This window comes from Drosophila ficusphila, unplaced genomic scaffold (genome assembly GCF_018152265.1).
Source record: "Drosophila ficusphila isolate 14025-0441.05 unplaced genomic scaffold, ASM1815226v1 contig_198, whole genome shotgun sequence".
Lineage (NCBI taxonomy): Eukaryota > Metazoa > Arthropoda > Insecta > Diptera > Drosophilidae > Drosophila > Drosophila ficusphila.
In genome coordinates this window covers 1,646,596-1,659,642 of record NW_025064092.1, presented here as the reverse complement: position 1 = coordinate 1,659,642, position 13,047 = coordinate 1,646,596, and the positions used below count along the sequence as shown (strand labels likewise).

The following is a 13,047-nucleotide window of genomic DNA, read 5'->3' as shown; positions in this document are numbered from 1 at the left end:
TGTAAGTAATTGAATTAAGCATGTGTCGAATGATCCACCGTTAATTAAATTATTAGTTACTGATTTAAATTCATTAGTATTAAAAATGCCCATATATTATAAATGAAATAAAACTGGTATGTAATTAGCCATTTCTGCATCCACCGAAGACAAGCTCGAACGAACACACGTATAAAATGTCCAAAATTGTAAGAAATTTAATAGTAATAAAGCATAAATGCAGAAGCAACGTAACGTACAGATTTATTTTCCGATCTAACTAAAAATAATGATAACGAAAATGTATTCTGATTGTAAAACAGCCTAATTAAAATTCTAATCTAAATAATAATAATATAATTACGCATATATATTTACCAAATAATATTACATATTTATGCTCTAAAGTATATACATACGACTACAACAAATACGCATTTTTTGTTCGTAGATAAGATAAGTTAATGTGAAAAGAATAATATGATTGCATACTAAAAAGTTCCACAACAATGACAGTTGAATTTTATTTCGAGAGCTAAGAAAACCAGCAACAACAAAAATATTTTAAAGGTATAGACTTAAAAATATTATTATTAAAGATCACTAATGAATATGGTTGGCAAAATATAGGTGGAGAGTAAATATAATAAATTCAAATTTAACCGAAAGTCTTTGATTTAAAAATTTACGCAGTCGAAAAAGTTAAATTCAGAATTTAACTTATTTTAAAAAGTTCGATAATAAAGCGATCAACCGATAAACCGATATGTTTAGGTTAAATAGTTTTGTACATTTGTATATCATTGGCCATTAAACGATTATATCTAATGCATTAAATTATCGATCTCGATCACTGATTTCGGCTTATTCTGAATGTCAATCCATATTTTGGCTACGTTTTTACTGACCGTTGGTTACACGAAATTTAAAACCTAAACACAAAAAACTTTTGGACTGCTAAGAACCTGAGTAAGCGACAATAATCACCTACCGGCTGATTTCTACAAATAAATTTTGTTGGTTAACCACTGCATTTTTGATAAGGGATTGCAAAATTTCTGAAAAATAAAACACAATTTTCAGCGAATTTATTGGAAAAGCGTTTACGAGGTCAACGAAATTTGGCATTTTAGATTTTGTCCAAAAATCTAAAAAAATTTCATAGTTTCGACGGATTTGTGAACTTCATTTAGTAAGTTTTTTAGTTGTTACTTCAGATTAAGGACTCACCGTTTTTAAGAGCTGATGGGTTGAACTATAAATGCAAAACATTAGTCAGCCGATTTAAAAAAAATTTTATTTTTGCCAATTTTCTAGTTTTTGATAAGGGGGTAACATCGCAATTTTTTTTAAAGCTTAAAAAATTTTTTTTTTTATTTGAATGTCAATCGATTAGGTATTCAAATACAAGTTAATCCAGGTATGACAATCATTTGGATAATTATTTACAATTTTATAGCTACAAATCATAGGTTTTTGAGTAATTTTAAGTTGTTTTTGCGGCATTAATTTTTATGGTTTCGATTGAGAAATTCCAAAACGAGTAAAACGAGGTATGGCAATCCATGTTTGGATCATCATGGATTACATAATTCAAGGGTTTTGAGTATTACTCATTTTTATTCCAATTACTTTCAACCAAGTTTCCGCCGAAGAAATTTCTGGAAAAGCCCTGTGGCTAATAGCTGGTGTTAAAACGTTGTTTTTGCTAGCTTAGTCACAACTAAAAATGGCAGCGTTTATAATACTTGCAGATTACTCATTCGCGATTAACATTTTCGCAGATATGCCAGATAGGCACGCGTTTTAATTTATTATTTCCGCTGCGTACATCTATAATTTGGAGCTTTCGTTTGATAAGCAAGTGGCGATGGTTCGGATAAGCTGGAGATGCTGATCAAGATTTGGGATGTACAAACATGTTTGGAAATCAGCACGTTTATCATTTCTAATTTATCTTTAAGGTAGACCTTTTCGAAACAATATTCTGGCCCACCCAGGCCCACGTTCAATGAATTACTTTGCGCCACGCCCAGACAATAAATCAAAAGTATTTGATTTTAAATAAGAGCCAACGATAAAATCCCTCTGAAAAAAATAAAAAAGGTAACCTAACGGATGGACAATCACGTGGTTAGTTATGATAAAAAGTAATATATTCTGTTATATTTGAATAAAGAGTGCTGTAATTATCAAAACATATATATTCATTTTACTGTCTACGAGAACAAACCAAAAATTGGATTGTTAATTGCATTGCTTTAATTTAATGATGTTTGGAGTTTCTTGTTTTGGTAATTTTTGGCGCACATGCAATTAATAGATTATTTTTCTTATTTTATTGGTATTCCTTTAATGCTGATACATTTGTTTGTTTTTTGTTTTTTTTTTTTAAAGTTGTTTTGATGGTTTTAACGGAAACGATTCCTACAAGTAGGGATAACCCATATTACGTCCTGCTGCTGACGTCACCGTTGCGGCGCCAGGTGGATAATTCTGTGCATATTGGGGAGGAATACCCATTGCCGGACCAGCGGTGATCATCAGCTGGGGCTCCATTTGAATAATATTTTTATGCTCGGTAGAATCGTCCTCCTTTTCGCGCTGAGCTTCGTTCAGTTCCAACTTGTCAACTTTTATTGTGTATTCCCGCAATACCTTGAAATTAATTGAAAAATACTTGAATACGCCATTGGAATACAAACATTTGAGTGAGCTTACTTGGATTAAATAGGGCATGGCAAAGTCAACGATTTTATGTTTCCAGGCCAGCTCCAAAATAACATCAGGGCGCAGCAAGTCGTAGCACTAAAGCGTGTGATTAAAGAAGGGATTACCACCAATTAAGATAAGATAGCTAATCAAATGTTTAATCTAGGAAAGGTACCAACCTGATAAAGGCATGCTGCAAAGCAATCGTAAGCATCGCGTTCCAGGAACCAACCCAACAGCTCCTCAGCGATGTCCTGCTTGCAAGATTCGGCGGCGTACTCCATAGCATCCTTGTAGAGTTTGTCCTTTTTGCAGAGCTCAACGCTTTGTTTCCAGCGGTTATTACCTAAAATAATTTCAATTACATGCATCAGTTTTGTAAATAAATAGAGTAGATATTATAAGATATTGATTTACCCTTGTACAAGTACGCAGCGATCCTGCGGAATTCGGTAAGTTCGTGCTTTTCGAGTTTCTGGGCCAGCGCAATGTTGTCAAAGTTGTCGAAGCCATCGATCGAGTTGCGCAGACCCTGGTAGTCCTCCTCGTCGATTAGGAGTCCGTTGAGGGCCTCGTTGATCGCCTTGTTGTTGAGAGATTGGACCGAACGCAGATAGGGCTTGACGAGCGGCAAGTAGCCGGTTTTGGAGAAGTAGCTAACGGCACGCGTGTGATCCATGCGGGGTGCCAGCACGAGGAGCATGTCGTTCAGCAGCAGCGGCTTGTAGTCCAGATAGAATTCGATCGCCTTGTAGTACAGCTCGATGTTGGCCACCTTGGTGATGATGTCCTTGAAGTGCCCCTCGCGCCACGCCTCCGTGGGATGGGCCATCATGGCCAGCACGGCATTGTCGTACTCCTCGTACTTGTCGTACAGGAACACCAACTCGGACCACAAGTGCGCCGATTCGGCGGCACGCAAAACCTTTGGAATGTTAACGCGAGACCAGAACAGCTCCAGGTGCTCCCGCATCTTGGAAGGTTTGAATTTCGAGTAGAGTATGGCCAGCTCGGTGAACATGCCCATGTGCGCACGCTCCAGCCCCAAGGCGGACTCCAGCAGGGCGATCAACTCATCGAAGTATCCCCGATTCTGATAGTAGTTGATCAGGTCCTCCAGCTCGTCGGCATGGACCACGATGTGCAGGCCGCACATCTGCGCCAAACGGAACTCCTCGGCGTCCACGCAGGCGAAGCACACCTCCTTCCAGGTGCGCGTCGAGTTGGCCTTTCGCGCCGAGTCGACGGCGCCCTGGAACTCCTTCAGATAGACCAGCGTGATGGCCAGGCGAGCAAAGTTGCTGACGTTGTTGTAGAGCAGCTTCGCGGCATCGTACATGCCGTCGCTGAAGCAACGATTGCCGATCTTCTGGATGTCGGCGTGATTCGGTCCCGAAATGAACTCCTCCAGATCGGCGAGGCGTCCGGTGCGAGCGTAGGCATAGATCAGCTCGCTCTCAATGTACGATTCGCGCGCCTTCTTGCGCGCCATTTGCAGATAGCGGACGAGATCGTCCCACGACTCCACCTTGCTGGCCACGTCCACCACATCGACATAGGCACTCGGATCGTCGGCCTTGATGTACGAATCGATGGCCTCCTTGACCAGACCCTGCTGCAGCTGGGCCTTGGCCAGCTGTGACCAGACGGCCGGCTCGTTGCACCGCTCGGCGAACTCGTTGGCCCGCTCCAAATTGTTCACCTGATCGATGAGCACCTGGATGGCCGAGGTGTTCACATCGAACCGCTTGAAGATGGCGAAGGCCTCCTCGTACAGCTGATTGCTGATCGCAATGTTGGCAATGTCCGGCGCATCGTAGTTGTCCAGCCGGTTGATGTAGTCCATCACGCGGGTGCGATCGGCCTTGATGGCCGTGAGAATCAGCAGGTTCTGCAGATTGCGATGGTCGCTGAAGACGGACGAGTCCAGGATGATCTTCTCGAGCAGTTCGATCAGCTCGTTGGGCAGATCGGCGGTCATAAAGGCCTTGACGGTCACCGAAATGTCATCGGGGTCCTGCGTCTCGGAGAGAGCCGTCTGAACCACCTGATCGATCAACTGGCGCTTGTAGGGATTGCTCTCCGAGAGCACCTCGGCCCAGAGTTCGGCGTCGCGGCGGCCAACCAAGTAGCGGGCCTCGCTCTTGAACAGCGAGTTCTCGTTGCAAACGGCGATGAGCTCCCGGTCGCACAAGCCACGCTCGTAGGCCACACAGGCCAAGTGGGGGTCCCGCTTCTCGCAGTAGCGACCGACCACGCGGCTATCGTAGTACTGGTTCTCCTTGAGATAACGCTCCGGATTGTTGTTCGAATCGATGTAGATCTTGGCCAGCGCATTGTGGGTGGCCGGCTCGACGCAGCCCTCGTGGACGCGCGACTCCAGCCAGGGAAGGAGCAGCTTAAGGCGATTGCGCTTCTCCACCTCCTCGACCAGCTCGTCCGTGGAGAACTGGCCCTTGACCACAAGAATTAGATTCTTGATGATGTCCTCACTGCAGTCGACATCCAGCAGACCGCCCACGACCACCGGCAGGCGGGATGGATTCACCTTCTGCACGTAGATCTCGATGTACTTCTGCAGATTGTTACGATACAAATAGAGCACCAGGTCGTGCACAAAGTCGAAACGATCACAAACAATTATCAACGGAAGCTGATCGGTCAGCTTGGCTTCCTTCAGGAAGTTCTTCACGCGCTCGGGATTGTAGCAATTGGACTCGCGGCAGATGCGCTCCACCTCCTTGATCTGGTTGGTCTTGCACGCGGCCTGGATGTACTTGAAGTGCACCTCCGGATCCTGCGAGAAGTTGACGATGCTGCTCAGGAAGTAGAACAGGCCGTCGTAGCTCTTGAATCCCTCGAACAGATCGATGAGCGCCTTGTTGGTCAGCTGCTCGTGGTACTTGGTGGCGATCTGCACACAGATCTGCAGATTCTGACGCAGGTTCGCCGTGAGCATGGCCTTGAGGCACTCCAGCGAGTCCTCCACGGACAGGGTGCCAAAGAAGCTGACCAGCCACTCGGCGTTCAGCATGTGCGTGTGCACAACGGCCCGCTTGATGTCGTACAGATCGGTGTAGTGCTCCAAAGCGCGCTGCAGCAGACCCGCCTTCTCGCACAGCTGGGCGATGTGCGCCCGATCGTAGTGGGTGAACATGGCGTTGCCCAGAATGGCATCGGCCACCTGGGGCGCCGACATCAGGTTCATTTCGAGCAGACGCGTCTGCAGGGCACCCTCGGCGGGTCGGTTGTGCTTGAGGGCGTCCAGCAGGAAGGCCGTGCACTGCTGCACCATCGAGTGCTCCATGAAGATGTCCACGATCTGGTTGATGTCCGCCAGCGGTTCCTCCTCCGCCACCAGCATGGAGGCAAAGCCGGCGCCCTGCTCCGGATTGCTGCGCATCACCGAGCGCAGCAGGAACACATAATCGGGCGTGTAGTTCACCTTCTTCGCGTACAGCACGATCTTCTGGAACTGTCCGGTTTCGGCGAAGCACTGGATCACCTTGTTGGGCACGTTCGCGCGCAGATAGATGGACAGGGCGAGCGTGAGATCGGAGGCCTTGACGAGATCGCCCAACTCCTCGCTGCACTCCAGCTTCTCCTCCTTCAGCCACTTCTCGCACAGCTGCTTCTTGCCCTGCAGCAGAACGGGTCTACACAGCTCCAGCGACTCGAACTTGTTCAGTTTTCCCTGGTCGAGCAGTATGCCAAAGTACTGCAGCAGAGGCGGCGTGGTGGTTCCCGCCGGCGTTTGCACCTGCTGGAAACGCTGAATCGTCTGCGGCGTTCGCAGAATCGCCTTCGGCGCCAACGCGGCAACCTTGGCCGCCTCGGTGTACTGGCCGGCGGTGAAGAGCTTGTTGAACTTGCGCACGAACAGATCCTCGGCACCGGCCAAATTGTTGCGAACAGCCATGCGGAGGGCCAAGTCGGGATTCTGGAGAACGGTGTTGATGTAGGGAATGATCTGCTCCTCGTCGACGGTCACCGAGAGGACCTGCCCCTTGCGATTGACGCCAATGATGCCGCCGCTGGCCTCGTGCGGTGCGGTCACAAAGATCGTATCGGCCGATATACGATTCATGTAGATGCACGTGGCCGTCTCCATGTCGTACAGATGAATGTATCCATATTTGGTTATCAAATAGATGGTGTCGTACTTCGCAGAGACTTGCATGGCGACGGGGAAATCGTTCTGTGCCTCCGGCGGGAAGAACACATCGACAGCCTTCTTGGGGAAGGCCTGATTGCCGTTCGGCGGCGTTCCAACTTCGATGATATGCAGCTTGCCGCCGGTGGCCGTGCGCACGGCAAAGCAGAACAGGGTCGTCGGCTCCTTGTTGGCATCGATTTTGAAGGTGGCAAAGCTGGCCGCATGACCCTCGATGGCCTGCGACACCTTGCGCTCCACGGAGTACAGCTGCATGGCGCCGGCGACGCGGCTGGGAAGCGCCGAAATTCCGACCAGGAGCAGCCACTGCTGCGATGCATTGCAGCGGTAGTTGATGATCTGGCATCCGTTCAGCGAGGAGTGCCGGTCGAACATCTTCTGCGGCATCGAATCGCCCTCCATCGACCAGTGGAACACACTGGTTTCCGTCACCAGGGCCAGCGTGTTCAGAGATATCCACTTCCAGAATACAACGTCCTCGTTCATGGTGTGCGCCTTCATCTTCGATTTCATCTCAATGTTGAAGATCTGCAACGTCTTTTGCGCTGGAAAAACAGAAAGGAAATTTATAAATATTATTATTTAAAATATTCCATCTGACTAAAGACGTAGCTTTATTGGAAACGTACAAAGTCGGACATAAAATCTAAGCTTTAAGTTCATTGCTAAATGACAGTGAAAATCAGTAAGTGAAAAATCATTTCAGTTTCATTTTACATTCTATAATAGTTTAATTAGGAATTTTATAATCAACTTTTAAAATGAGTAGGAATTTCACAAGAAAGGGAATTAGGGGATGCCAACCTTTTTTTCAACCATATGGTATCTAATAAGAATATCCGTATCCGTTTCCGGGATGTTGACCACTACTTTCTCTTACCTTTGAGCGCAATAACCTTGCTAGCTGGATTCATGATGGCCGAGTCCGCTGAAATGGGACGCCGAGTGGGATTGGTGGCATCGTTCATGTCGATGATGACCACCTGGGCGGTATCATTGACCTTTTCCCGCACGCATATAAACTTATCCGATTCCATCGTAAGCGTGCTAAATGAAAATGAGTTGGCGTTGATCCCGACATTTGTGAGCTATAAGATAAATAGATAAGAAATTGATTTTTTTTTTGCTATTAAATAATTGAAAGAAAAATTTAATTTTGGGGCGTTCTTAAACATTTAACTAGCAATTTAAAATAAACGGACAACTTGTATAGACTTCCGGTTGGAATTTATAATTAAACGATAAAATTGTGTCAGAAAAAGTACAGCAAATCAAGTTGGTTTTTAGTAGGTGATTATCAAGTCAGCAACTAAGCTTTAAACTAAATTCCTTTACTGTGGAGATTCCACCATAAATAGGTCATGTTCTAGATAAAACTAGATGCTATTTGCTAGCCTGGGCACTTGATAATGTCATTATTTCTTTATTAAACATTTTTCTTAAAACCGACAATCGAATTTTCGGAAATTAATTTTAGTTAAACCGGCATTTGTATATCTGCTATGTTACAGAAATTTACTCCAATCAAACACCAACCGAAAGTTGGAGAGATTTTTGAAACACCCCCGATAATGTGTTCTGATAAGACCAACTTGACATATTGGAGAGTTGAAACCCTCCATATAGGGATGCCAATATCCCTAGATAATACGATATAACTCACCTGTAAATGCTCCTGAAAGCGGATGGGCAGTGGTTGCGTCATCGTGACTACAGTGAAGTCTAGTTATTAACAGACGTTTACAATTTAAATATATCTCTGCAAAAACAATGCTTGTTCGTGTTCTTTCTTTGTTTTTTTTTTTAATTGCACACTATTTAACAGTTTTTGATTCGTTTCGGTTTTGTTACTTGTTCTTGTTTTCGATTTATTCGTTTTCCTTGTTTAAGTTTAGGTTTCCATTAGCTGCGCGAAAGAGAAATGGTTGTAAATTGTAGATGTTAACGGCAGCACTGATGCAGCAAGAATTGGAAAATGAATTTGTGGGCGTTATTGTATTGTTGATAGAAAGTGACAGCGTCACCGGATGAAAAGAAAAAAAACGTTGCTTTGAAGATAAAAATGTATATGTACATATGGATGTAGACGCCCTTTAAAAAAAACACATACGATGTACATGCATATGTGTAGCAAAATAAAACGAAATACTTTTGTTTTTCGATTAATCCTTTGTGTCGGTATTTTGCACTTGATGTGTCGACGGAAAACGGGGAAAATTACCAGCACTTTTTTTTTTATATTGACGTGAGCGAGAGAGCAGAGCGAAAAACTGGTGAGAGTTTGAAAAGAAAAGAGGCAGCATTATCATCAATCGCTGCTCACCACAGTAAAGTCAGCCATGTTGAGTTGCGCTTTGAACAATTAGTCACTGACTAATACATGTATGTACGTACATGTACATCGTTTACATAGTGCTAGATGTACGAAAATCGAATTTAAATGTCACTCTTCTTTGCGCTTGATAAAAGTGGGTGCGATGACGTAGATTGTCGAAAATCAGAGCTCAACTTGTGTATATCTACTTAAGCAGCGATTTTTTTCTCCATTCTCTGGTTGTACACACACACACATACACATATGCGATGCCGCAATATGCCACATAAACAAGAACATAATTAAATGAATGATAACTTAATGGTATACTTTTACATCGAATAAACAAGGTTTTTACATTGCTGCATGGATTTTTTCGTTTTTTACACGTATTCGATTTGGATTCGAATGTTTACTGGAATTTGGAAATGTGTACGAGCATACTCAAAAAAATACGTCGGTTTGGTGCTTGATGACGGGCACACACACACAAGACGAACTCAATTCTTATCAAGCTCCAACAATTGTAGTTTATTTTGTTTGACTAAATACTGACTGAAAGACAGGGTAGAGGTGTGAAAGTTATACAATTAATGCCGATATATACGAGGAATATGCAATTAGCTATTGTGAAAAAACATCGATAATTTAGCGGTGTCGCAAAAGGGACTTATCGATGTTTCGTTTTTATAATATGCAGGCTCTTTTGGTTACTTTTGGGGTCTTATTTTAAATTTTTTCCAAGTAATAATAATTTACAAGATTAATAACATAATATAAGTCGAAATAGAAGAACTGTTGCTTGTTACATTTATGCCTATCGAAAAAATATCGCGCAATGAGGGGTTTGAATAAGACACATAATGTTTGGCAGTTATCGCAAAAAAAAAATTAATAGTAAGAATATGAAATATAAATAATAGTAAGGAATTATTCTCGTAAAATTGTATAATACTTTTGAAGTGGGAAACAAGTTTTAAAAGTTATATTTCCCATTTTTTAAAAATTAAGAATTCTTCAGAATCAGGAATACAGTATAAAGTGCTCTGATAAGAAATTTAAGAACATTTAAAAAGTTTGCATAAAACTAAAATGGAATCCTCATATTAGCAAACAAAACAAAGGATAATATATTTTCAGGCGTTATTACTTGGTAGTAAATTATTTAATAAATATTATAAAAATTTAACAATTGAATTTTATAAATAAAATAAATCAGGGGATATACCCATCTTATTCAGTATTAAACATTTTGAATTAATTATCAAATTTCATACTTTATTTGTGTACAATTCATGTCAGATATTTAATGTAGAAATTTTACATTTTCGAAACTGGTTTCAGGCCTAGTATAGAAAAGCATTGGCGTAAGACGGCAGCAGTTGCTTCACACAGCAAAATTCGACTGTGATTGACTTTAATAATTTCGCCAGCTTTGTTCTTTTCAATACAATAGCAGGAGTCGTAGAATTCGGTAAAAACTGTGCACACCTCGTAGCAGAATTCACAGAGGAAATGCAGGAAAAGCTCTTTCGAACACTTGATCAGTATGTCGTGTAGTTTCAAAAGAGTTTTGGCTAGTTTCCATTCCTTTTCGTGGGCCAATTCAATCTTGACCTTATTCAGTATTTCAGGCAAATTGGAAAAGTCTTCTCCGGAGTTTCGTGCAATAGAGCAAATGCGAGTATATGTATAAAGTAGGTAAACCGCAGTATTGCCGCGGTCCTCGAGCATCTTGTCAAACGAAAATATATAGTCGCTAATCCGGTTATGACACAGATCCGAATACTTGATGCATCCATAGGCCAGGGCTTCCTGAGCGTCCGTTAATTCCTGAGGTGTGAGAACCTTATCGCGTCCTCGGCTTTCTAATTGTTGCAACGACCGCTTCATTCCCTCATCAAGCAAATCGGCCAGTTTAACAGTATCACCCGATCGAGTCTTAAATTTCTTTCCATCCTCGCCAAGAACCACACCAAACTGAACATGATCTACACGATGGCTTTGTGGATTTAGAATGGCACAACGTTCGGCAGCCTTGAAAATTGTGTTGAAATGTGTGCTTTGTCCAGAGTCCACAACATAGACAATCCAATCGCAAAGTTCCTCTTGCACTCGGTGGCGAATAGCGGCCATATCCGAAGTATCATACGTAAAGCCGCCATCCGATTTAACGATGGTTAAAGGTATGCCAGTCCTTGAATCGTCGGGCCACATGATCTCCCTTCCTTCATCCTGCTCCAGCAATCCTTTTTCTCGCAAATACTCGACAACAGACAGCATGCGGGATTGATAGAAAGATTCACCACGTTCCTTAATGGAAATATCCAATCGTTCATAAATTGTTTGGAATTCCTTTCGGGAAACATTGCAAATAAGTTCCCAAGCTTTAATGGAGTTTGGAACACCTTTTTGCAAAGAAACCACACGACTGTAAGCGCGCTTTTTGAACTCTTCATTTTCGTCGAATCTGTAAAGAAACAGTATTGAAATGGTTTTCTCCATTTAAAGCGAGATCGTGGCACATTAAATATAATTAGTACTAATAAACGAACTATTTCCGTTTTTGTAACATATTTTAACCACAAACAATGAAAAGTTGTAGTTTTATGAAAACTAAGGGTTTTCCTTGCTAATGTCGTCGAAATCTTACCGTTTCTTCGACTCCTTGTAGAACAATTGCAAATCACTAATTGGTGGGCTTTCGTTAAGGTAATTGGGAAAACGATCTTCCAAATGGGCAATCAACATGCCAAACTGTGTTCCCCAATCGCCAAGATGATTAATACGGACCACGTCGTGCTCAAGAAACTCCAATAGCCGACAAATCGATTCGCCAATAATTGTGGATCGCAAGTGACCAACATGCATTTGCTTGGCAATATTGGGCGATGAAAAATCGACCAAAACTCGTTTCTTAAGAACTTGAGGAGGCTTAACACCATTACGCAACAAGTTGCCTAAAGACAGAGCTGCAAACTCCCTGTAGAATAAAAATAAAATGTAAGTCTTTGATACTACTGGAGATTTGTTTTAAGGTGATACCTACTTGCTAAGAAAAACATTTACAAAACCAGCGCCAGCCACTTCCAGTTTTTCAATAATGGGCGATGGTGGACAATGTCCTTTCAACTCGGTTGCAATATCACGTGGCGATTTACTAATACCATTTTCTTTGAATTTCTTCGACAATCCCATAGCATTGTTGCACTGATAGTCACCGAATTTGGCAGAAGAACTATTAACCGGTGCTATTACTACAGGTGTATCCTTAAAATCCGGAAAGGCTGATGCAATTGCTTGCGCAAAAACGCTTTCCAAATGCTCGGTGATCGAAGAGCAATCTTTGAGTTCCACTCCACCACCGGCTTTTGATTCCTCAGCAATTGACTATGAATATAATAAGATAGTAATACTGTAATCATTACTTAAGTATCAAGTTATTACCTTTTTTAGAATAAACAGGCGGTTCTTGAGCTTCTTGTTCTCAATTTGAAGCTGGATTAGATCGACGTCTAGCTGCTCACCATTGCAATTTTTGGTCGTTTCTATTCTGGCGGCCAGTCCCTTCGTCTTTAATTCCTACAGTACAGTACAGTGCACTTTAATTGAGACATTTATATATGATAGGTTTATCAGCTTACCAGTTCTTTAAGTTTCTGTAGCTCCAAATTAAGCTCCATATTTATTCCGAAGTTCCACACTCGCTGATTTATAACAACAACAAAACGATGCCACATGGATGGCAAATAGTGGGCACATTCCGCCTATCGATAACGATAAGCGATGAGGTCACTCGACAACGACCTATTGTTACAATATACACTATTCACGTTATTGGTTTTCCTGGGAAGTCTTTAATCGTCTT

At 42.6% G+C, this 13,047-nt stretch overlaps 2 protein-coding genes across 3 annotated transcripts; both read right to left on the bottom strand.

Annotated features, from left to right (window-relative positions):
* Positions 1-2,117: 2,117 nt before the first annotated feature.
* Positions 2,118-9,770, bottom strand: LOC108094588 (clathrin heavy chain). 2 transcript variants are annotated; one of them, XM_017195207.2, is made up of 7 exons: positions 9,538-9,770; positions 8,529-8,771; positions 7,746-7,953; positions 3,109-7,410; positions 2,871-3,037; positions 2,701-2,787; positions 2,118-2,637 (listed from the first exon to the last, which is right to left on the bottom strand). In XM_017195207.2, exons 2-7 carry the CDS (start codon positions 8,568-8,570, stop codon positions 2,407-2,409), a joined length of 5,037 nt encoding a protein of 1,678 aa, XP_017050696.1. In that variant the 5' UTR covers positions 8,571-8,771; positions 9,538-9,770; the 3' UTR covers positions 2,118-2,406. The 2 variants fall into 2 exon arrangements, with proteins under 2 accessions (XP_017050696.1, XP_017050697.1); XM_017195208.2 differs by having other exon boundaries at positions 9,624-9,770.
* A 666-nt stretch (positions 9,771-10,436) lies between these two features.
* Positions 10,437-12,933, bottom strand: LOC108094677 (probable arginine--tRNA ligase, cytoplasmic). The gene is made up of 5 exons (XM_017195394.1): positions 12,824-12,933; positions 12,627-12,761; positions 12,229-12,569; positions 11,833-12,162; positions 10,437-11,649 (listed from the first exon to the last, which is right to left on the bottom strand). The coding sequence occupies exons 1-5, from the start codon at positions 12,917-12,919 to the stop codon at positions 10,500-10,502; spliced, it is 2,052 nt and encodes a 683-aa protein (XP_017050883.1). The 5' UTR covers positions 12,920-12,933; the 3' UTR covers positions 10,437-10,499.
* Between the last annotated feature and the right edge of the window lie 114 nt (positions 12,934-13,047).

What these genes read in the sequence shown, in the direction of transcription:
- LOC108094588 (XM_017195207.2), bottom strand. Translation starts at nt 8,570, where the DNA reads ATGACGCAACCACTGCCCATCCGCTTTCAGGAGCATTTACAG. An exon ending in CGCTGCGTACTTGTACAAGG is followed by an intron (nt 3,038 to 3,108) that starts GTAAATCAATAT and finishes AAATTATTTTAG; the next exon opens with GTAATAACCGCTGGAAACAA. An exon ending in TTGCAGCATGCCTTTATCAG is followed by an intron (nt 2,788 to 2,870) that starts GTTGGTACCTTT and finishes CACACGCTTTAG; the next exon opens with TGCTACGACTTGCTGCGCCC.
- LOC108094677 (XM_017195394.1), bottom strand. Translation starts at nt 12,919, where the DNA reads ATGTGGCATCGTTTTGTTGTTGTTATAAATCAGCGAGTGTGGAACTTC. An exon ending in TACAGAAACTTAAAGAACTG is followed by an intron (nt 12,762 to 12,823) that starts GTAAGCTGATAA and finishes ACTGTACTGTAG; the next exon opens with GAATTAAAGACGAAGGGACT. An exon ending in GCCTGTTTATTCTAAAAAAG is followed by an intron (nt 12,570 to 12,626) that starts GTAATAACTTGA and finishes TTATATTCATAG; the next exon opens with TCAATTGCTGAGGAATCAAA.